The 23,404-nt window shown below is 33.9% G+C and overlaps 1 protein-coding gene and 1 long non-coding RNA gene across 3 annotated transcripts; both read right to left on the reverse strand.

The window, feature by feature from the left end:
* Positions 1 to 1,360: 1,360 nt before the first annotated feature.
* On the reverse strand, positions 1,361 to 2,863 carry LOC106418596. Its single transcript, XR_001283704.3, has 4 exons — positions 2,478 to 2,863; positions 2,223 to 2,380; positions 1,807 to 2,046; positions 1,361 to 1,721 (listed from the first exon to the last, which is right to left on the reverse strand). It is a non-coding gene; the product is annotated as an uncharacterized LOC106418596 (long non-coding RNA).
* Positions 2,864 to 12,652: 9,789 nt separating this feature from the next.
* On the reverse strand, positions 12,653 to 14,094 carry LOC106418593 (cytosolic sulfotransferase 12-like). Of its 2 annotated transcripts, XM_013859326.3 has the most exons (2): positions 13,532 to 14,094; positions 12,653 to 13,411 (listed from the first exon to the last, which is right to left on the reverse strand). In XM_013859326.3, exons 1-2 carry the CDS (start codon positions 13,755 to 13,757, stop codon positions 12,786 to 12,788), a joined length of 852 nt encoding a protein of 283 aa, XP_013714780.1. In that variant the 5' UTR covers positions 13,758 to 14,094; the 3' UTR covers positions 12,653 to 12,785. The 2 variants fall into 2 exon arrangements, with proteins under 2 accessions (XP_013714780.1, XP_013714779.1); XM_013859325.3 differs by having other exon boundaries at positions 12,653 to 14,089.
* Positions 14,095 to 23,404: the final 9,310 nt, after the last annotated feature.

Consider the following 23,404-nt stretch of genomic DNA (forward strand, 5'->3'; position numbering starts at 1 on the left):
AGACTTAAAAATTTTATCTTTATTTATCGTATTTCATTTTAAATGACTATTTATGTTAAAAAAATTAAACTTTATTTTTTTAATGAATTAAGTTGGTATAACTCTGATAAATTAATTTTATTATGGGGTTAATATTTTAATTAAAAAATTATATACTTTTAATAAAGATTTATACTTTTCAATAAAAAAATTCAATTATTTTTATGAATGCTTAAATTATATTAAGAAAAGAAAAAATAATAATTAAGAATAGTTGAAAAAAAATTATTTGAACTTGGACTCAATGGTCCAAAGGAAAAAAAAAGGTGAGAATTGAATCTGATTTTTTAATAGGCCCAAATGGCCCCAGAGAGATTTGATTTGGGCTGGATCCATAAATAATGACCCAATATAGATTTGTTATTAATATTACTTAATTGCCCTTAATGAAACATGCAATGTTAGTGAAGGAAACATGCCCCTAAGGTAATTATGACAATAGGATCCTGCTTTAATAGTATAGATGTTGAATGAGAAGTTTGCTCTGAAAGTAAATAGGGGGAAGTTGACAAAAAAAAAAAGTAAATAGGGGGAAACGAAACTTGATCTATCTTTCGGTGGAACAGGTCTGGGCATTTCGGGTATCGGTTCGGTTTGAGAATTTCGGATTTCGAGTATTTTGGATATGGGGCTAGAGGATCCATTTACTACTTGACATATTTTGGTTCGGTTCGGTTTTGATAGTTTCGGGTTCGGTTTTGATAGTTTCGGGTTCGGTTCGGATAGTAAATGTAGGAACCAAAAAATACCCAGAAAAAATCGGTTCTCATTTGGATCCGGTTCGGGTTCGGATAGTTCGGATAATTTGGATAAAATATCAGTTATTTAGGGTAAAATATCAAATAATTAGGATGATTTAGATTGTTTTTTTGGATATTTCGGAAAAAACTATCCAGATAATTTCAGATATTTTTAGGTAGTTCGGATACTTTAAAATAATTTATTTATCCTCAACTATTTTCAGATAATTTTAATAGAATTTTAAATTAAAATATATATTTAGTTATGTTATGTGTATATATAATTAATATTTTTATATATTCGAGTACCCGTCTGGTTCTCGGTTCGGTCCGGTTCGGTTCGGTTATTTCGGATATAAAAAAATAAGAACCCTTCGGGTATTGTTCTGGTTCCGGTTTCAGGTATTTCTGTTTGGTTCTGGTTCGGTTCTTCGGTTCCGGTTATTTTACCCAGGCCTAGGTTGGTCAAAGTGTCCTTTATTTGAAGAGCACGTAGAATTATTATTTACTAGGGTCAGTCCGTGCTTCGCGCGGGATATTTGTATAATTTGTTAAATATTTTAAAAGTATTTTGTCATATATTTGGTATGAAATATTATTTTCGAAATTATTCATTTTTATCACTTCTTCTGATTTAAAATGTTTGATGTTGTGATATTAATATTTAGTTAGTTGTGATTAACTATTTTTTTTTTTTGATCGTTTTCTCACTCACGGAACTCTAAACAGTGTTGCTGCTATGTCTACGCGATTAATTCTCATATGATCGATTGCTCTTCCGCTGATGGATCATAAGCATTTCAAAAAACAGAGCAGCCATCATCTCTCCATAATCAAGAAGAATTTTAACGTAAGGTTGAAGAGAAATGGTAACGTTAAGAAGACGTGTGAAGATGCGGTTAGATTTAGTTCGACTCCAGGTTTCAGAGACAGAAGCAGAACCTGATACATCATATAATCATAAATATATTTAGCTTTTTGCTCGATTCAAACAAAGTTTTTATCAGAAACTTATCCATTTACTTACTGTTTTGTGATGGTTTCATTGAATCCTTCAGCACCTTCTCTTCAGACTTCTGATCCAATTTCCCATCGAACCAAAAGAACTCTATTCCTTTTCTTCTCAAAGGAATCTCCAGATGATCCAAAAACAAAGTATATTGGGCTTGCTGTGAAACCGTGAAGACTCTTCCTATTTCTTTACAATATCAACACCGAATAACCACTCCGTTGGGCATGGATAAGATTTGTTTTCTTCAGTAATATCCTGCAGATTGTTTAAAACTATCATACAATAATCTACTTTTTAAAACAAAAACATTGTTGAAAACTAAAATCTACTCAAGCAAAAATCTTACTTATGAGATTTGACTCAAATGGTATAAGATTTATAAACCTTAAAGGAAAAAACCTGGGCTTGTTTTTTTAAATCCCCGGAGTTACCTTGGCATCAAGGAGAAGCATATCGACGCCCATAACGATCTAAGAAGAAATCCAGAAGAATCGGTTGAAGGTAGCCCGTAACAGTTCCGGTTTCCCTTTGTCAGCGAGAAGAAATCCCCACTGCGCCTGACGTCTCTCGCCTCCCATAACCGCAGCAACTACCGGATTTCAAATCAGAAAGAAGAACTTTCGAGTTAGCCATTTCCCCACGAATCAACAGATCGAGAATATGGTTTTGAGAGGGGTAAGGCTTACCTTTTTATACGCTCAGTGACACCGCCTTACAGAAGGGAAATTCGCATTCAAGGCTAGATATGGTTAATGGAGTTAAGAAGAGGTTTAAGGCGACGAATCTGCAACTGAGAGCGTTTCGGTTGATGAGAAATAAGATCAGACGACGTGATCGAAACCTACGAACAGATTCATCAACTCGAACTCAGCAACTTGATCTCTCCAATGGCGGAGATGAACCCTAGTTTTCCATTGGACATGTTAGAAGATAATTAGGGCTGGGTTTATTCAGCTATGCCAAAAGCCCACAAAATTAACGGTAACCCAAAAGAATCGTTGATTCCCTTTAATGAAAAGCAGCGTCTAGTAAAGCTGGACCCGTGGAAGACTGTAGGAGCTCGACTTAGTGACATGGCAGACGGCGTGGAGGCACCAGAAAAGAGTAAACTGTGTTTTATAATAATAGATAGATAATTAAAAAAAAAACATGAGAGAATGAGACACGTCTTTAATGTCGAAAAGTCTTAACAATTTAAATAGTGCTATAAAATATATAAGAAGAAATTCGTATTATTTGTATATTATAATATATGTATATGTATTTAGGTATTATATTTTAGTATATATATATTATGACATAAGCTCTGACTCTAGGTTTAGGATTTTTGGGTTTTTTTTTACTTGTTGGAGGTTTTAAGCTTGGTAGTTGTCGTTTGGATGATATAACTTTGGTCCGTTTGCTGCCGAGTACCAACCAAAGTTAGTTAGGTGATGATTGTTTCGATAGTTTCTAGTTTTAGTTTTTGATTTTTAGATTTTAAGTTTTAGTTTTTAGATTGTGGTTTTTTTTTTTGGTTTCTAGATTTTGATTTTGGTTTTTAGTTTTGCTGTATTTTTTATTTTTTAAAACTTAATTAATACATTACTTTAAAATAATACAACAAAATATCAATAAATATTTAGATTTACAATTAAAATTTATCAAAATATTGTGATAATTATTCAAAATAAAATACAATAACATATTTTAATTATTATATTAAAAATTATATTATAGAAAATATTTCGAGATTAATACAATATATTGTATGAATACAACATATTATGTTTTCTAATTTTTGGTTTTTTTAATGTGACTAATAATTATCAAAAAGATTCAATTATTTTATTTATAGAAATTAATAACCAATTTTAAAATTAATTAATATTATTTATAAAATATATAAATTTATTTTAGAGATATGAAACACAGATAAATTATTTCACATTATTCTTTAAATGATATCTAAATTACAAAAAATGTATGATAATTTTATCTTCATGAAAATTTTATTTATTAATTATTAATTAATTAAAATGTAGTAGTTTCTTCAAAAAAAAAAAAAATCGTTTTGGCGAAAGCTTGATTGCCAAATGAAATAGTTTTTACAAAAACAACAACTAAAAATTAAAACTTGATTGGAGGATCAAAAACCAAAAACTAGTCTAAAAACTACAAACAATCAACCTCTAGTTTTTTCTCTTGTTGTTAGTTAGGGCTTTCACTCCAAAAAAAATCTGTTGTGTCGCTTCGGTGTATCATTTTGTAATCTTTAAATGTTTATGTGCAATAAAAATATAATTCGGTAAAAACAAGAAGAAGAAAAATGATTGTTCATTATTTCTCTTATTATAGAGGGGGTGAAAACAAGACAAACTTCTTATCATCAAAATTTATAAAGAAAATAAGAACCAACTAAAATTCAATTTATATTTATATGCATATTTTAAAGACTTCTACATAAGGTACGGGATTTGATTTTCATAGAATGTAATTTTTTTTGCAGATTATAGCGTTGTCTTGGCGTTAGCTCTTGTTTTTAGTGTTGTGGGTTGAGAGTCATGGTTTAGGCATTGAGGGCAGTTTCCGATCAACCTTCTCCTATTTTCTTTTCTGACAGCAATTTCGAAATATTTCACTAATATTGGACATACTTATATCTTTTGAGAGAAAGATTTCCGACTATATAGAACTGACCATCAATTCCGTCGAAAACCGGTTGGAAATTGCCATTTCCGACCGATTTCTCACGGATTTGACTGTCAGGAATTACTCTTTTTGTTACTTGCTTCCATCCATGTATTTTTGGCCATGAGACCAATATTTTAAGGTTTTGCAATTCATTAACCATTCATTAAATACATTTACTTCATTTCAAATGTAGTTACATTATTTAAAAAGGTTTAGAAACCCTAATGCCACACAAAAAACAGATAGAAGACGTAAATGACTTCTCCAAAAAAGTAATCATTTTGGGTATCGGATAAGATATGTTAATAAACCCACCACTTAAACTAAAACTTTAATGGTCCCTTTATAGAATTTTAGGTCGACTAAGACCATCAACAATGGGAATTTTTCAAGAGTAGTATCTCACCATTTATATCAATAAATAAATATGTCTCTGCATTGTTATAAATCAATTGATGGATGTCCATAACCGGCCCGGTCCATAAATCGGCCCATCCACAGGAGAGAGAGAAAGGAGAGAGAGTCGGCCACATTGAGGAGAGAGAGAGGCGGCCACATACATGTTTTTCTTTTCCTTGTATGATTAGGATTTCATTTCTTTGTAATCTTTCCATATTATGTATTAGTAGTTTTTCCTAATCCTAGTTGGTTTAGGTTTTGGATACTTTCCTTTTTACTTATCTTGTAATCGCCTATATAAAGGGAACATTAATGAAACATAGAAACATTCAGTCTCAAAACCGTTTGTTTTACAACACGTTATCAGCACGATAGTCCCTAAACACCCTGAGCCTAAAAACCTAATCGAAAAACTCTAAAACCCTAAACTAGCCGGCGACCCATCTAAACCATAACCCGATCGCATCCTGTCCGTTCCATCAAGCATTACTGTATCAGCCTCATCTGACCTCAGCTCAGACGACTCCATCCGTTCTCAGCTTGCATCCCGGACAGCTACAGCTCGTGTTCCCCGATCATCCAGCTCGCGTTCCCCGATCATCCAGCTCGCGACCCGATAGGAAGCAGCCTGCTCGCATTTCCCGATCAGACGCGTCTCATCTCGCTCACGCCTCAGCACGCGACCGTTCCAGCTCGTTCCAGCTCGTGTCCGATCATCCAGCTCGAGGTTCTCTTGGTGGTCCGGGTTCTACAATCTGCAAACAAAAGGTAACCCTAATTCTAAGAACATGAGAATTGAATTTGGATTGTTTGTAAAGATTGAAACCCTAAAACTAATCTCTAAGATAAAACCCTAGGATAATAGATCAAACCCTAAAAGAGTAAATCGGAGCTCGAATAAGTCCGATCCCTTAAACTCTAAATTGAGATTGATCCATTGATCAATTAAAATCATAACCTAAAAGGTTTTGAATCTCAAATGAAATCCCTTTGATCAAAGATCAAAGTTACGAAATCTCTAAAACCCTATATTGGAAATCGGTTTTAAATTTGATTTGAAACTTAATTGTTTGTTTTGATCACCTAGAAATATTGCTAGGATTGTTTAAACTCGAACCTAAATTGCTTGACTTGTTTAAACTGAAACCCTAAATAGACTTGATAAGTTCTTGATTATATCACCTCGTGGCCGTATGGCCTTATTGCTTTCATACCTGAATTTGACCACTCCTGATTGATTGCAAATTACACTTAGATCTTCATCTTAGGAATGGTAATTGATCAAGTAGTCGTGTGGCTTGTTTCTTTGATTGGACATTTGTCTGATTGCATCATATAGAAACTATGATTGTTAGGATTGTAGTTACATGTCAAACTAAATGCATGAGATTGAACTGAATACATACGTGTGGCTTCTGTCTTGGCCGTGAGGCATATGTCTTGGCCATTAGGCTTGCTTGTTTGTTTTAAACCGAAAACCCTATTTCTAAAGACCTATATTATAATCTATGATTTCAGATGTCGAAAATCAATAACTTGGATTTGGTTGTCCTAAATGTCTCTGGAGACAATTACCTTCAGTGGGCGCTTGATACCAATATCATATTGAAATCCAAAGGTCTCGGTGAATGTATCACCGAGGAAAACAACTCAAATGAGAAAGATCGTTACAGAGCCATCTTGATCATTCGTCACCATCTAGCTGAGAGTCTCAAGGATCAATACCTAACCATTGAGAATCCACTAGAGCTTTGGAACGAATTGAAATCAAGATACGATCACCAGAGAACGGTGATCTTGCCTAAGGCTCGGTCTGATTGGAGGGATCTAAGAATCCAAGACTAGAAGTTCGTGGACGAGTACAACTTGGTCGTATTTAAGATCGTTTCAAAGTTGAAACTGTGTGGTAAAAGTATTACGGATCAGGATATGCTTGAGAATACCTTTTCCACTTTCCACACAAGCAATGTGCTTTTACAACAACAGTACAGAGAGAAAGGTTTTAAGACCTATGCTGATCTTATTTCTTGTCTCTTGCTTGCTGAGCAGAATAATGAGTTATTAATGAGAAACAGTGAGATGAGACATGTTGGCTCAGCAGCACCACCTGAAGCACACAACACTGAGGACGATAAAGAGTCCCACTATGTCCAAGGAAACGGCTATTATGGCCGTGGTCGAGGAAGTAGATACGGACGTGGCAGTGGCCGTGGCTGAGGTTTCTCTGGCCGCGGACGAGGTAATCAGAATGGACGAGAGCATGGACATGATCGTGGCTCATTTGGACGAGGCCATGGTCGTGGACGTGGATCTTCGTTTAAACCTCAACACTCGACCAAATCAAGTAAATCAGTGTGCCATAGATGTGGAATGGACAATCATTGGGCTAAGACTTGTAGAACTCCAAAGCATCTTGTTGAGCTTTATCAAGAGAGTTTGAAACGGAAGAATCCCGAAGCCCATATGGTTTGTCAAGACAATGAAAAAGACTTCGATCATGACAAGGACGATCTTATGGATTATGAAAATTCGGATTGTCTTAAAGACTGAAGTGATTTCGACATTATAATCTGATTTCTATGTTTTGGTGTTTTAAATTCTATGTTGTCTTTTATTTTAAACTTGTTTTAAAGACCTATATAATAAAATAAAACTTTCCTTATATATATGAAGTCTCTAAGTTGCATCCTTTTGAATCTTGTTAAAGAAATGAACGAGAACAAGGATGTACTCGTTGTGGACAGTGGCTCAAGCCACACGATTCTTAAAGATAAGAGATACTTCATAAATCTAACTCTTCAAAATGCAAACATCTCAACCATTGCGGGTATTGCCAGCCTCATAGAGGGGCTCGGCCAGGCTAGTATCATGTTGCCTATGGGTACACATCTTGAGATATCAGATGCCTTGTATTCACCCAACTCTATGAGAAGTCTATTAAGCTTTAAAGACATTCGAATGAATGGATTTCATATTGAAACCAAGGGCGAGGGAAACAAAGAATCTCTTCAAATCTTTGAATTCGTCCATGGCAATAAGAAAGTCTTAGAATGCATCCCCGCACTATCTACTGGTCTTTATCACACTAAAGTCAGTATGATCGAAGCTAATGCCATTTTTAATAAAGATGCAATCGATAACTTCACTTTGTGGCACGACTGGCTGGGTCATCTCGGGTCGTCCATGATGCATAAACTGATTATGAACTCGAACGGCCATTCCCTTAAAGAGAAACGAGTCATCCCTAAGCACCTATCTTGTGTTGCTTGTTCCCAAGGGAAACTCATTTCTAGGCCATCACCAGTTAAAGTCACTAAAGAGACTATAAACTTTCTAGAAAGAATTCAAGGAGACATCTGTGGACCAATTCACCCACATTGTGGGACATTTCGATATTTCATGGTCCTCATAGATGCGTCCACTAGATGGTCGCATGTCTGTCTCCTGTCGACCAGTAACTTGGCCTTTGCTAGGTTGCTTGCTCAGATAATTCGATTACGAGCACACTTTCCAGATTTTCCATTAAAGACTATACGTCTTGATAATACTGGTGAGTTCACTTCCCAAGCATTTAATGACTACTGTATGTCCATGGGGGTAAGTGTGGAACACTCCGTGGCACATGTACATACACAGAACGGCTTGGCCGAGTTATTTATTAAACGCATACAGCTCATAGCCCGACCATTACTCATGAGGTCGAGGCTTCCGGTCTCAGCATGGGGACACGCCGTCCTGCATGCGGCCGAGCTCATACGCATCAGGCCATCAAGTGAACATAAGTATTCCCCATTACAATTACTTACGGGTCATGAGCCAGACGTATCCCATCTTAATACATTCGACTGTGCCGTTTACGTTCATGTAGCTCCACCACAGAGAACAAAGATGGGAAATCAAAGGAGGATGGGGATATATGTCGGATTTGATTTCCCCACGATTTTAAAATATCTTGAGCCAACTACGGGTGATTTGTTTAAGGCCAGATATGCGGATTGTCATTTTAATGAATCCGAACATCCGGCCTTAGGGGAGATAGCAGCAAAATGATAAAAGAAATTTCATGGAATCAAACATCCATCAAGTGTGTGATCTTGAAGTTCAAAAAATTATACATTTACAAAAGCTAGCTAATCAATTTCCAGATTCCTTTGCTGACCCGAAAAGTGTGACCAAGTCATACATACCTGCTGTTAATGCACCAATAAGAATTGATGTTCAAGAGGGACACAATCAAGTTGCTACAGAGTCTAGCCAGCGTGTTAAACGTGGTAGACCAATAGGTTCCAAAGATAAGAACCCTCGGAAAATAAAGAAAGGTGCAACCGAGGTTCATAAGACACCAGACACGGCCGCGGCCGATCAAGCCCGTGATGTGGCCACGACCAACCCGGCTTTAGACATGGCCGGACCTGATGCCACTAAAGTGGCCGGCCCTGATGTGCCAAACAATGATTTTTGGGATGCCAAGATTCATGGTACTGATGGTGCAGATAATAATAAGATCTCAATGAATTATGTCTTGTCTGGGAAACAATGGAACAGAAAACATGTCGACATGGATGATTTATTTGCTTATGAGGTAGCACTTGAACTTATGGATAATGAGGATCAAGAACCGACGTCTATATATGCATGCATGCAAAGATCATATTGGCTTAAGTGGAAAGAAGCCATAAACGTGGAGTTAGAATCACTGAGAAAGAGAGGTGTGTTTGGTCCAATAATCCGAACACCTCATGATATTAAACCAGTGGGATACAAATGGGTTTTTGTGAGAAAGATAAATGAGAATGGTGAAGTCGTGAGGTATAAAGTCCGGCTTGTTGCACAAGGATTCTCACAGAGACCTGGAATAGATTACGAGGAGACATACTCCCCTGTGGTGGATGCTACGACCTTCAGATTTTTGATAAGTCTGGCCGTGAGAGAGGGTCTGAATTTGCGGTTAATGGATGTTGCAACCGCATACCTTTATGGTCCACTGGATAATGACATTTATATGAAATTCCCAGAGGGTATAGAATTGAAAAACAAAGAGAGTTCTCGAGACCAACATTGTATTAAGTTGGAAAAATCTCTTTATGGACTGAAACAATCCGGACGGATGTGGTACAATAGACTCAGTGAGTACCTAGTAAAAGAGGGATATAGAAATGACCCTATCAGTCCATGTATTTTCATAAAGAAATTCGAAAATCAAGGGTTCGTGATCATAGTTGTGTATGTTGATGATCTGAACATCCTTGGAACCTCTGGTGAGATTTCCCAAACGGTTGAATACCTTAAGAAAGAATTTGAGCTGAAAGATCTCGGGAAAACAAAATTATGTTTGGGATTACAGCTTGAGTACATAAGTAATGGTTTGTGCATCAAAAGGAATACACAGAGAAAGTACTCAAGAGGTTTAATATGGCCGATTGCCATCCTCTGACCAGTCCCATGGTCGTGAGATCACTCGGCCTGGACACTGACCCATTCCGTCCCAAAATGGACGATGACGATGTCCTTGGTCCCGAAATGCCTTATCTCAGTGCCATTGGAGCCTTGATGTATTTGGCAACTCATACACGGCCTGATATAGCTTTTGCCGTGAATCTCCTGTCCAGGTTCAGCTCCTGTCCGACCCTAAGGCACTGGAATGGGATCAAACATGTTCTTCGTTACCTGCAAGGAACGAAAGACTTGGGTCTATATTATACTAACCATAACAAAGATGGTTTAGTTGGTTTTGCTGATGCTGGATATTTATCAAATCCACATCAAGCTCGATCACATATAGGATATGTCTTTACACATGGAGGTACGGACATATCATGGCGTTCCATGAAACAGACCATCGCGGCCACATCATCCAATCATTCGGAAATACTAGCCATTCATGAGGCCAGCCACGAGGTCGTTTGGTTGAGGTCGATGACCCAACATATCTGATCAGATTGTGGGATGGTCGAATGCAAAGAGCCGACCATTATCTTCGAGGACAATGCGGCTTGCATTGCTCAGCTCAAAGATGGTTATATCAAAGGGGATAGGACAAAACATATTTTGCCTAAGATCTTCTTTACCCATGATTTGCAAAAGACCGGAGAGGTCAAAGTGATCCAAGTACGGTCTAGTGATAACTCGGCCGATTTATTCACTAAGGCACTTCCGACCTGTACATTCAGAAAGCTCACCCATCAGATTGGGATGCGTAGGCTGAAAGACCTCCACTGAGGTTCTCATCAGGGGGAGTAGTACGTGTTGTACTCTTTTTCCTTCATCATGTTTTTGTCCCACTGGGTTTTTCATGATAAGGTTTTAATGAGGCAACATTAAGCTATTACAATCCCTGAATGGTTATGGCATCCAAGGGGGAGTGCTATAAATCAATTGATGGATGTCTATAACCTGCCCGGTCCATAAACCGGCCCATCCGCAGGAGAGAGAGTCAGCCACATTGAGGAGAGAGAGAGAGACGGCCACATACATGTGTTTCTTTTTCCTTGTATGATTAGGATTTTTTTTTTTTTGTAATCTTTCCATATTATGTATTAGTAGTTTTTCCTAATCTTAGTTGGTTTAGGTTTTGGATAATTTCCTTTTGATTTATCTTGTAATCCCCTATATAAAGGGAACACTTATTCATTAATGAAACATAGAAACATTCAGTCTCAAAACCGTTTGTTTTACAACATGCATAACGTTGAAAATCCATGCGAGTCTCTTATTTTTCAACTTTATTAAAAGATTCTCTAATTAGTTATGATATAAATTGTGAGATACTTCCCTTAAACAATTCACATTGCACATGCCGTAAAGACCTCTGCAATATTTAAGAAAAAAATTGAAAAAATAAAATAAAATGATGTTTGATCAAAAAAAAAAAGATGTTTATCTTTAATAGGGGTTATCGATCCCAATTTTATTAAAATATAATTAACTATTTGGTTTTCAAATATAATCATGGAAAATTGCTACAAATACCACATTCATATTACCACTTTTCATATTTACACTAATCACTTTTACCCTCACTTTTAAATGAAAAGTAAAAGACATTTATACCCTAGGATTAATTAAACTAGACTTAAGGTTTAGAGTCGAGGGGTATAGGCTAGGGTTTTTGGTATATAAAATTTAGGATTCTAATAAATATATAAATAAATACTTAAAAAATTTTTAAAAAATAGTTTCAAATATAATTTTCGATTTTCAAAAAGAATTTTGAAAAAAATAATAAAAAAATAATTTTGAAACAAAAATTCAGAAAACAAAAATTATAAAAAAGTTTGAATTTGAAAAAAGTATAATTCGAAAACATAAAAAAATATTTTTTTTTATTTTTTTATTTTTTTTAATTTTTTTTTATTTAAATAATGATTTATTATATATATAAATAACAAGGGTATAAGGGTTTGTTGCCACTTAATGAAGAATGTATTTTTGAAAATGTCCCTTTAGTAGTGATAAATATGAAAATTGGTAAACATAAAATTTCTTCATGTTTTTATCCAAATAGTAATCAACTAATCATCAATATTAAAGTACCCTTGATTTCACCCGAAAATTACAGTCTCGTGACATCATTCTTTTACTCAAACAACGACGTGGTGAAAATAAGAAAACACAAACATACTCCATTTTACTCATACAAGAAGAACAATAACAAGTCAACCCCGGCTCTTTTCATAGATATCTATGTTTTATTGGTTGTTCTATTCTGATCTGACTTTCTAAACCACCTCAAGTTTGAGTAATAGAATAGACGTTTGCTGGCAAAAAAAAAAATCAACTCCAGCTCTCGTAAAAAACGAAAACAACAACAACAATTCACAAGAAAATACAAGAAAACAACAACAACAACAACAAGTTGACAAGGTTACAGAAACGCCATTAAAGCAAAACAGAAACATAACAACAAGTTTTAAAGATTTGATTCAACAAGAAAATTTCAGACCAGAACCTCTAAACTTCTCTTCAGTGGTTCTATCTATTACCTCTGCCAAGGACTCACTCAAAGTATCTCTCCAACCTCCAATCTCTCCCTTTCTAAAGTAAGAGTTAGACTCTATTCCATTTGGCAATTTCCCTTGTCTATTAACTTCCAGTTTACTCAAACTCTCAAAACTACACAACTTCACAATCTCACTCGCTTCTTTCTCAGCAGTAAAACCACATCCAATGAAGTCAGCGATTCGCTTAACCTCAACTTCGGTCTGCTTCTTGAGCTCCTCGTATGTAACAAACAAGACCTTGTTCGGATTCTTGCGGCTTTCGTACCAGTACTCCAACACATGATCCCAAAAGGGTCCACCAATAAACTTCCCTTGACAAAACGCTTCAACTGATTTTTCAATAGGATAATCAGCGATTTCTTGAGGAGCAAGTTTCTTCCCAAAATGCCATAAGGACACAAACATGTCCTTAGGGTTCCTGCAACAATACACAATCTTACAAGACGAGTTCTTAATGGATACCGGCAGAGAATGATGCTGTAAGTGCGTTTGCATGAGTCTTGGAGAAGGCAACTCGGAGAAATCGACGTCTGGAGATACGCGGTAATCTGCTTCCAAGTAGGGTACAAGGGGGTGCGGATTGGTAGCTAGAAGAGGATGCTTACTAGAAACAGGAAACTTGTCTCGGTGAATGAGAGCACAGAGAAGAGCTTTTAACCAAGTCGTACCTGATTTAGGAGTGGTGGCGAGGATTATGTCTGAATCGTTGGCTTTAAAGTTTTTCTGGCAGTTCAAGATTCCTTGTACCAGACCTTGTGTGTGCCAACTTCCTTCGAATTGATAGATTTGACTGACCAACCAACCTTTCTCGCTTGGAAGAGAAGAAAGTAGATCTCTTGTTTCTTGTGTCAGATCTTCATCTCCCAAGTAAATAGGAACATATGATGATGTCATTGTCAAGACTCAAGAGTATAGATCAATCCTGAAAATGTAGAAACTATGAGATGCTTTTCTTAAGTTATGTCACTGAAGTTATGTTTGTGTCTTTATATACTTGTTTTTTTTTTTGGCGTTTGTCTTTTTTTTATTTCGTTTTGTGTTTGTGTCTTCAGAGCATGCTCATCGGTTAAGATACCCATTTGAATTTTCTAATGATAGATATTAACTTCTTTATTCAATTTTAATTTTAATTATGTATTAACCAAAATGGCCATGATCTAAGAGCATGATTAACCAGAGCTCTTAATTTGGAATTCTTAACTTATGATTTAATTTTTTTTTATTTTTTTGTTTTTTTTTTATACTTTTCAGCTAAGAACCGGCTCTTATATCTTTTATTTAAGAGCCGATTCCTAACTTTTCTTAGTTAAAAGCTAAGAAACGGTTTTTAACCGAAGCTAAGAACCTCATCCTAAAAACCTGGGTTAATCGTGGTTTAAAGACACAAACACATAACGACAAAAAAAGGGAATACGATTCTTGCCTATCTCGTTTTTCATTATTTTATTTTTAATAAATATATGATGCTTGTTGACCAAAAAATAAAAATAAACAAGATGCTTATCTAGAACCCACTGATGGAAGGTATCTTTTATATATTTTTATTTTGAATCACTGCTTTTGTATATTTCGATACATATTTTTAGTCTTAAAATAATATCTACAACTTTTTTAATTTGAATATTGAGCGAATCTACATTGATGACCCATCATTTTTTTAATAATTCTTTTTTTATATGACCAAATTAGATCGGATGAGAATGAGTGCACCCAGTAATTTTTTTCGTTAGGAGTTCCATACACCCGCTTTCACATTTTTTTTAGGTAAAATGTTAAAATATTTTTACCAATTTTCGAATTTTTGACAGACGATACAGAGAAAGCAAGTAGCAGAAAAAAAAACAACACCGAAACAACTACACAACAACAAAAAGACAAGACAGACCAAAGGCAACAGAAACTCAAGCTAGTAAGCAACAAATTAGCGAAACGATGCTGGACCTACCAACCGCAAATACTAGATGAGTAACCCGATGGTTTCCGTGAGCTACCGAGAAAAGAGCACCTCAAACTCTGATTGTAACGGTTCCTACAGCTTCCAACAAGAACACAGATCATATCCGAGCGAAGAATCCAAACCTGAACCCAAAATAAACCAGAAAATAGAGACCACCGGCGGTACAAAGAGAAGCCGTAAACCGACGATGCCGTCGTTCAATATTTTGCGCCGAAGATTACCACCTCCTTTGCAATCCATTAGAACCGTATACACCCATCTAATTGCATTCTCGTATAGAGATGACAGATCGAAAGACGGACAATCCTCCGGAAGAAACAAATCCGAAACCACACTCGGGAAACAGAGCCTAACAAATACACCACGAACCCGACCCAAGCCGTAACCACCCTTTAGTCACGAACACAGAGCTGATGAATTTATTTGACTAGAGGAGGAGGCGGAGCAGGCCACAACCGCAGACACCATTCTGATTTGACGGGTGACGAGAACCCGGAGCTAAAAGCGAAGCTTAAGCGGACCAGAGGTAACACTCACCAACATGTTGCCACAAGGACCCGGCGGAACGGATAGACATCACTACCACCGGAGACTTCACGCGCTGTCACAAAGGAGAACACACGGGACACAACAAACAGAGCAAAGAGAAAACTGAGAAATACCAAACGATGGCGAACCCAGAGCTCCAGCTCGACACGCATACACGCTCACCTCTAGGCGCCACACCGGAGAAAGGACGAGGCCGACGAAGAGCTTGCTGTCACAGCACGCGCCTCCACACTTGAAGCAACTGACCAGACGTAAGTGGAAACTGCAGGAACGCCTCAGCTTTGCTAGAGACCAGGTGACCACGACGCTAGAGAAAGCCGTCCTCAAGCCGTCAAGACCCCGAGATCTGAAAGTAGGGCGACCAGATCTGAAGCGTTAGTCAGCACTCCCTCAACCGCAGAAGACAGAGGTCACAAGGGAAAACAACGAGGAGAGGAAATGTAGACGGAGGTTCGGCGGCTGCGTTAGTCAGCACTCTTTCAACCGCAGAAGACAGAGGTCACAAGGGAATACAACGAGGAGAAGAAATGCAGACGGAGGTCCGGCGGCCGCGAAGTAGGCGGCAGCCGCCGGAGAGAACAATGAAATTAGGGTTTGGTTCCTGTGGAAGAGAGAAGAGAGAGAGATGAGCGAAGGGACGAATATATGTGTATGTATAATATATGGTTTTATATATATCATGCATCAATTATAATTTTTCTCTATATTCACCCCTGGATTCAAGAATAATGAACAAAATTAAAATAGCAAAAATGAAAATATCTCTAAATACATTAGTCTAAAAAGGGAACAAGTAGCAACGACGACACTACCGAACCAAACACCAAAAGGAGAACAGTTGAACAACAAGAGAGTTAAGACATGAGGAGACGTCACACCTACACTGCATCAAACCAAGCAACTGCACCGCTCCGTCAAACGAATCCTCGATATATACATCTAGAGCCAGACACGCCACAGATCCCAACTCTATGAACCAAGACTGATCGTTGAACAAACCAAAGGAAAAGGAAACTCACCGCAAATACAGAAACTCAGACTATTTGACTGGTTGAGTTGTGAAGAAGATGCAATGATTTACTCCAAAGCAGCACACGACTAAGCAAAGCCCAATCAACAAACCTCGGAGAAGCTCTCTGAGCACCGCCAAAACTTCACTCTCAACAGACTACAACCGACGTAGACAAACCACAAAATGAAAATCCAAATGCCCATCAAACCCCCTCCTCCGGCCGGCTGGTCAAAGTGTTGCTCATCCACACAAGCCAGTGATAAAACCGAAACGAACAAAAGCACAAATCTTAACAACATAAACTACCAGAGGAGAGACAAGAGCAACATGGAGACACCCTAGCCTGAAGACACCCTAGCAAAGAGATGCAGATATAGGAAATTTAAAATACGACCACATACGGCTGCCAGAAGAAATCAGCGACAAGCCACCACCACCTACATCCGAGGTCTCCATCGCCAAAAGCTCTAAGCAAAATATCTTCACGCGCTAACATGCGCCTCCCCTTAGATGACTTCATTTCTTCATCTAGACCAAAACATGCTAGAAAAGCATAGGAAGGTAAGCTACTAAGGATATTCGGTTCAAGTGCTGAGAAAGCCACCGAAACCGAACAGAGCTAACCAATTTTAAGACCTAGCGGTATTTGTCTTTGAAACAAAAAGGGTTATAACAGCTCTTTCGAGATATCTTTTACTAATGTTGGATGTACATACATCTTTAATCTTTACTGATGTAGATACATCTTTATCGAAAGAACTTTTTGTTTGGACAACATTTTACTTGAAGAGCAAAGAAGATTCTATATAATGAAAAGTTTAGCAGAAAAAATAAAATCTAAAGTAAAGATGAAAAAGAGATCATCAAACTATATATGTTTTGTTTCAGAAAATTATTTTAAATATTTTATATTTGTATTAAAATAATTTAATTATTTGAAAAATCAAATATAATAATCCCTCTGTTTCATAATACTTGATGTTTTGCCTTAGTGCATAAAGATTAAGAAAATTATATTTTTCTAAAAATATTATTTTAAAGATATAATTTTTAAATCTGTTAACCAATTATAAAAAAGACTGTAAAATCTAATTGGTTGAACAGTTCCAACAAAGTTAAAGTTAACCTTTAAATCTCAAAACTTCATGTAAATTCAAACAAAATAGTCGTTCTAAAACATCATCTATATTGAAACGGATGGAGTATATATTTAGAATCTAAAGTTAATTGGACTTGCATGGTCGCGAGGCTTATTTTCCATTTATAATAATAAATTACAAACTCGCGTGCATCCTAAATAAAATATGTATTACTGAATGCTCAACTACCATTTAGACATCTTGTACGCATGTAAATTATGGTTTTCAATTTCATTTATTTTCGGATATGACATTGTAATTAGAAGTATAATATTATTCAAATTAATGTTAATTAAAATTTTATTATAAAAAATTGTATGATATTTTCATAAATTATTTTAATTATAGCCCATATTATATTAAAATAGAAGTACTGTATGAATTAAATATTAAATTATATTAAATTAATAAATTAACTTATTTACTTTTTAAAAATATATTTAAAATATTATTGACCGTTAAAACATGTTAAAATTTGTAAAGCATGTATAAAATTTACTTATAAAATTCTGCTATACTAAAACTATAAATGCTAAAGTACTATTCTATTTAAATAGAAGTCACAACGTCGATTCATGTGTGATTTTTTTTTTTAATGGATTTTCCCTAGAAAAACACATTTCATTTATTTCTAATTAACATTTTCGTATCATTAAGATATCAGATTGTATATAATCAACACATATAAAAATTTCACCTATTAAACTGTTTTAATATCATTTTTAATTATAAAAAATATGTTGACAAAAATTCTAACAAAATCTTACTAAAAATTAAATATTTTTATATAATAATGAATTAATTAACATTTAATTAAAAGTATAATATTATTCAAATCAATGTTAATTAAGATTTTACTATAAATAAATTGTATGATAATTTTATAAATTATTTTAATTATAGCCTATATTATATTAAAATATAAGTAATAAATAAATTAAATGTACAATTATATTAAATTAAATATCACTGACCGTTAAAACATTTTAAAATTTGTAAAGCATGTATCAAATTTACTTATAAAATTCTGCTATATACTAAAACTGTAGATGCTAAAGTATATTTGTTGAAACAAAAAAAAATGATCCTAAATAAATATTTGTTCTATAGTATAACTAAAAATATTTTGTATGGAACCAGATGTTATATTTTTACGTAATAACAAAGTAAAATGTATATAACAAATCTTTACATAATAAAAACATAAGCAATAAAATTATTGAATTACATGATATAAAATAATATATTTTAAATATATACGGTTATATTAAAATTATACATTAATAATAAATTTATAAAATAAAAATAAAACCCGCAGGGACGTACGTGTCAAGCTCTAATATTCCATCAAAATAAAAGTGACGATTTATTTTACGTGCAATTTTTAAGTTGGACCACCCTTAAAATTTTTTTTATTAAATATATTTCAATAAGATTAATAATATATAGAATCTTTGAATTACTTTAATCATAATATATTTTGATATTTTTTCATATAAAATATAAATATATATTGAAAATTTTGAAAATCTCTTTATAAAGATTTTAATAAGATCTTAATTAAAAAAATTATATGTAAATATTTTCACTAGTTTTGTAATTAGTTTTGAAATATTATTACACAATAATATATTCAGTTATCGTTTATAAAATGAAAAATAAATATTCTATCCTCTTTTTATCTATTATATAATCACAATCAATCATACTAAAATAAAATTATTATGTTGATCTAAATATGTTAACAATATCTTATTTGTTTCAAAAGATTTATGCAATTATTTTTACTAATTTCGTAATTAGCAATTAACTATTATTATACATTAATATATATTCAGTTATTTTTTATAAAATTAAAAATAAAAATTCTATATTACCTTTATTTATTTTAGAATCATAATCAATCATGTTAAAATTATGAATTTATTATATTGAACTAAATATAATAAAATTATATTAATTGATAAATTGATTAATTTTATTTTCATAAATATAAAATAATTATGTTAAAAAATCAAATACGAAGATAGAACGGTTTAATTTTAGCAGAATATATAATACATGTATAAAATTTAACATATCTTAGATTTTTGTATATACAATAATATATTATGTAAAATGAATAGACGTAAAAAAAATATTGCTAAAAGGAAATCCAGTTTTGAAGGACAGGTAAAAATTTAACATAAATTATATACAAAATAATGTTCAAATATGGTTTTTCATGCACATATGTTTTATTTCATAACTAAATTCAAGTACAATAAAATAAATATATTAAGAAACAAAAAATACATGTGATGGTTTTAACCAATTGGTTATTACAACATGTAAACTATAAATTATTGTATTTGAAATCTATAAATATATAAAGTTAGTTTTTACAACATGCCAGAGCTTCTGGAGAGACTGTAAGGAGCAAATTGCGATGATAAAGGAGCCTCAGGCTTGGCCAAGCTTTGCGATGGAATTAGAGAGGATAGAGACGCTACAGATATGCTTCCCAGATTTCAACATCATTCATGTTCCACGATCGCGCAATCAGATTTCAGACTTTTTAGCTAAAACTGCTAGATCCTTCCATAGGAAGTTACATTTTATTGGTTGTTCTATTCCGGTTTGGTTACCCAGATCACCTCAAGTTTGAGTAATATAATGCCTTTCGACGTCAAAAAAAAAGAAAGACAAGTGGCAGGAGGATTTTGCGACATGTGTCATCCATGTATTTTTTACATTTTAGGTCCTTCTTGTTTTAGATTATTTCAATTTGGCCAAGTACTTTCTAATCGTGAACTACATAATCCTTTTCGCACTAACTATTATCGCATGAAGTTTGATAATCTATTTTATTGTTCATTAAAATTAAAGATGAATAAAGAAATAAATAAAATAACATAAATATATTTTACATATTTAATTTATTCACAACTAAACATAACATAATTTTTTTAATTTTTAATTTTTTACCATTTTTTATTATTTAATTTACAAATTATATATTTATTTAACTATTAAAAATATAAAATGACCAAACTAATAAGAAGAAATTAGATTGCAATACATAATCTAAACATAAAACTTCCAGAGTCAGAGAGAAAAAATAAAATACTATAGTAACACTAACTTAATAAAGATTTGGAGCTGCAAAAAGATCAAGAAGACTAACCCATCTCATCTTACCATAGGATGTCTTCATTAGAACAAGCAGATTTCAGAAAAATGTAAAAAGATAAAATATGAGATAAAGCAATCGTCGAAACACAAAGAATCGAGATCAAGCACCAGTGCAAAAAAACCAAAAAAGCGGGCCAGAGAAAGAATAATCATCGGAAGAAAAAAGTCACCACAAAAAAAAAAAGACGCATGTCTAAAGCACCGGAAACACAACCACCAGCTAAGAAATAAGAAGCACCTCACAAACTAAACAGGCACATACAAGGCGCTCATGCCAGCGAAGAACCACAAAACTCTGAATAGAAGAAACCAAAGCTCCAAAAGACTAACTCCGCACACCTACACCAAAGGATGCATGAGAAGAAGGTAAACAACCTGAGTGGGGGAGAATGGAAGCCAACCACCGAGAAACCAAAGCTTAATCTTGAGACCATAAACAACTTTCCAAGCGTACAAAACATACACAGAGAAAAACACTATCCAAACCTGGAGTAGCAAATATGGCGAAACAAAGAGCCACAAGAGACGTGATCAACGATGAAAGGTGCAACGAGATGAGAGAACAAAGAGACAAAAAGAGACAAAATGAAATCAACAAACCGTAGAGCCATCTTCGAACTATGAAAAAGAGCATAGAAGTCAGATCACCAAAAACCCGAGCTTGAAATCCAAGACGAGCAGAGACCATTGACAGCAAACCAGCAACGAGGAAAACAACATCAATGACAACTAAACTCTGACCCAATCCAACGAGATGTAGTTTCTAACCTTAGCCAAAACCTAAGGAAAAAGATGACTAATATTGAACTAATATGACTGATCTATAACAAATATCAGATAATTTCACAGAAAAAATAAGGTGAGGAAAAACAAGAGCACGGAGGTGAGTCTTTTCCCAGTGATTGTGAGAAGCACTGCACACCGGAGAAGTAAACAAAATACATAGATGGTGATGACTCAATATCAAAAGATGGGGGAGAGTGCAAAAAACACCTAAAAAGAGTAATGTTCAAAAAATGTGAAATATTAAAATATAATTTTGGCGTCTTTAATCTTAAAATCAACAAATGCCTAAACGCAAAATTATTGAAATTCAATATGTTTTACATCAGAAACTCACTTCATCACTAACAAGTAGTATTTTACATACAACAACACATTATTAAAAAGACAAACACATAATATATTAACTTATTACCTACTACGACATAATATAATAAAACATCAAATAATGTTTTCTTAACAAATAAATACTGACCACATAATCACATCATCAGAAAATTATATTTAAGAACAATAAAAAAATATTATGCGGGAAGCGCGGACAACGCTTTAGTAGTTATATAAAGATTTAAATATATGATTAAAATTAAAAAATGCATACCACTAATAACCTAAAATAAATATATATGCATATAAAACTGAAAATAATAACCGCGCGGTTGCGCAGATCAAGATCTAGTTATTAATTAATAATTGAAACTAACTAAAAATCATTAATGAGAACTTTGGAACAACATTAGTGATAGAAACCCACTAAGATTCTTAAAAGAGATAAACTAATATTATTTTATTTTTCTTAACTTTTTTATAAGTGTTCGCACACTAATTGATTGCTACATGTATAATTGATTTCTCAAGATTTTTAAAATGTTTCATCATGAAAGTACTTTCTATAAACTCTCTTCTTTCTAACTATTTATTTATTTTTAATGGTGAGAGACTATCTGAGAGCTTACCACTGATCATGCTCTTAAAGCACCCGTGATGGTTTAAGGAGAGTTTTCCATCCAGCATAGCTATAATCTTGGGTCCTTTTTTATTTATGCATTATTAGTTTTTTTTTTTTTTTTTGAAGAAAAGTGTATGCATTATTAGTTAATAAATCAAAATAACTTAAAGGCCATTAATGAGAAGTAGAGAATCTTGGGAATAGCTATAACTAGTGGTATTCCGGTGCTACGCGCCGGGTTCGTATGTTTTATTCTTATCTGAATTTGTAAATTCATTTTATGGTTTTCGTTAAAGAAAATATGTTTTAAAATATGAAAATGAAAATATGTTGAAAGAAAATGATATTTTTGAATCTACTTAAATTTATATATACGAATCTACTTATACGATCAACAATCAACAATCACCGTTCGTGTTATGTAACTATAAAAATTTGTTTGTGGCTATCGTTGTTTAATTTGAAAATCTACTTTTCCAGTTGCTATTTGTGTCGAGGCAATTGCCTTTTAAAAATGTGAGATGTTATTGCATCAAGGAAGTCATAGTTGTTTAATTTGAAAATCTACTTTTCCAGTTGCTATTTGTGGGTAGGTGTCGAGTTTATAGTTCACATAATGTTAATAATGTCCGGTGTTTATGATAGGTCTGAGACGGATCGGATATCCGGGCAATTTTAAGGTATCCAGATCCGGATCTTTATCCGGCGGATCCATAATTTTACTATCCTTATCCGGATCCGGGGTTCTCGGATATCCGGATGTCGGATATTCTTCTAAAAATTGTAATATCCGGCGGATATCCGGATTCGGATTTGGATTCTTAAAATAAAAAAAAATATTAAAATAATTTTAATAAAAATATATATAATTTTTTTAATTATTTCTATGTATAATATTACAAAATTTACATAAAATTTATATATACTATTATAAAAATAAAAATATATTAAATTAATTAATTTTTATATATAGATATT

The sequence above is a fragment of the Brassica napus genome, chromosome C9 (genome assembly GCF_020379485.1).
Source record: "Brassica napus cultivar Da-Ae chromosome C9, Da-Ae, whole genome shotgun sequence".
In the NCBI taxonomy this organism is placed as follows: domain Eukaryota; kingdom Viridiplantae; phylum Streptophyta; class Magnoliopsida; order Brassicales; family Brassicaceae; genus Brassica; species Brassica napus.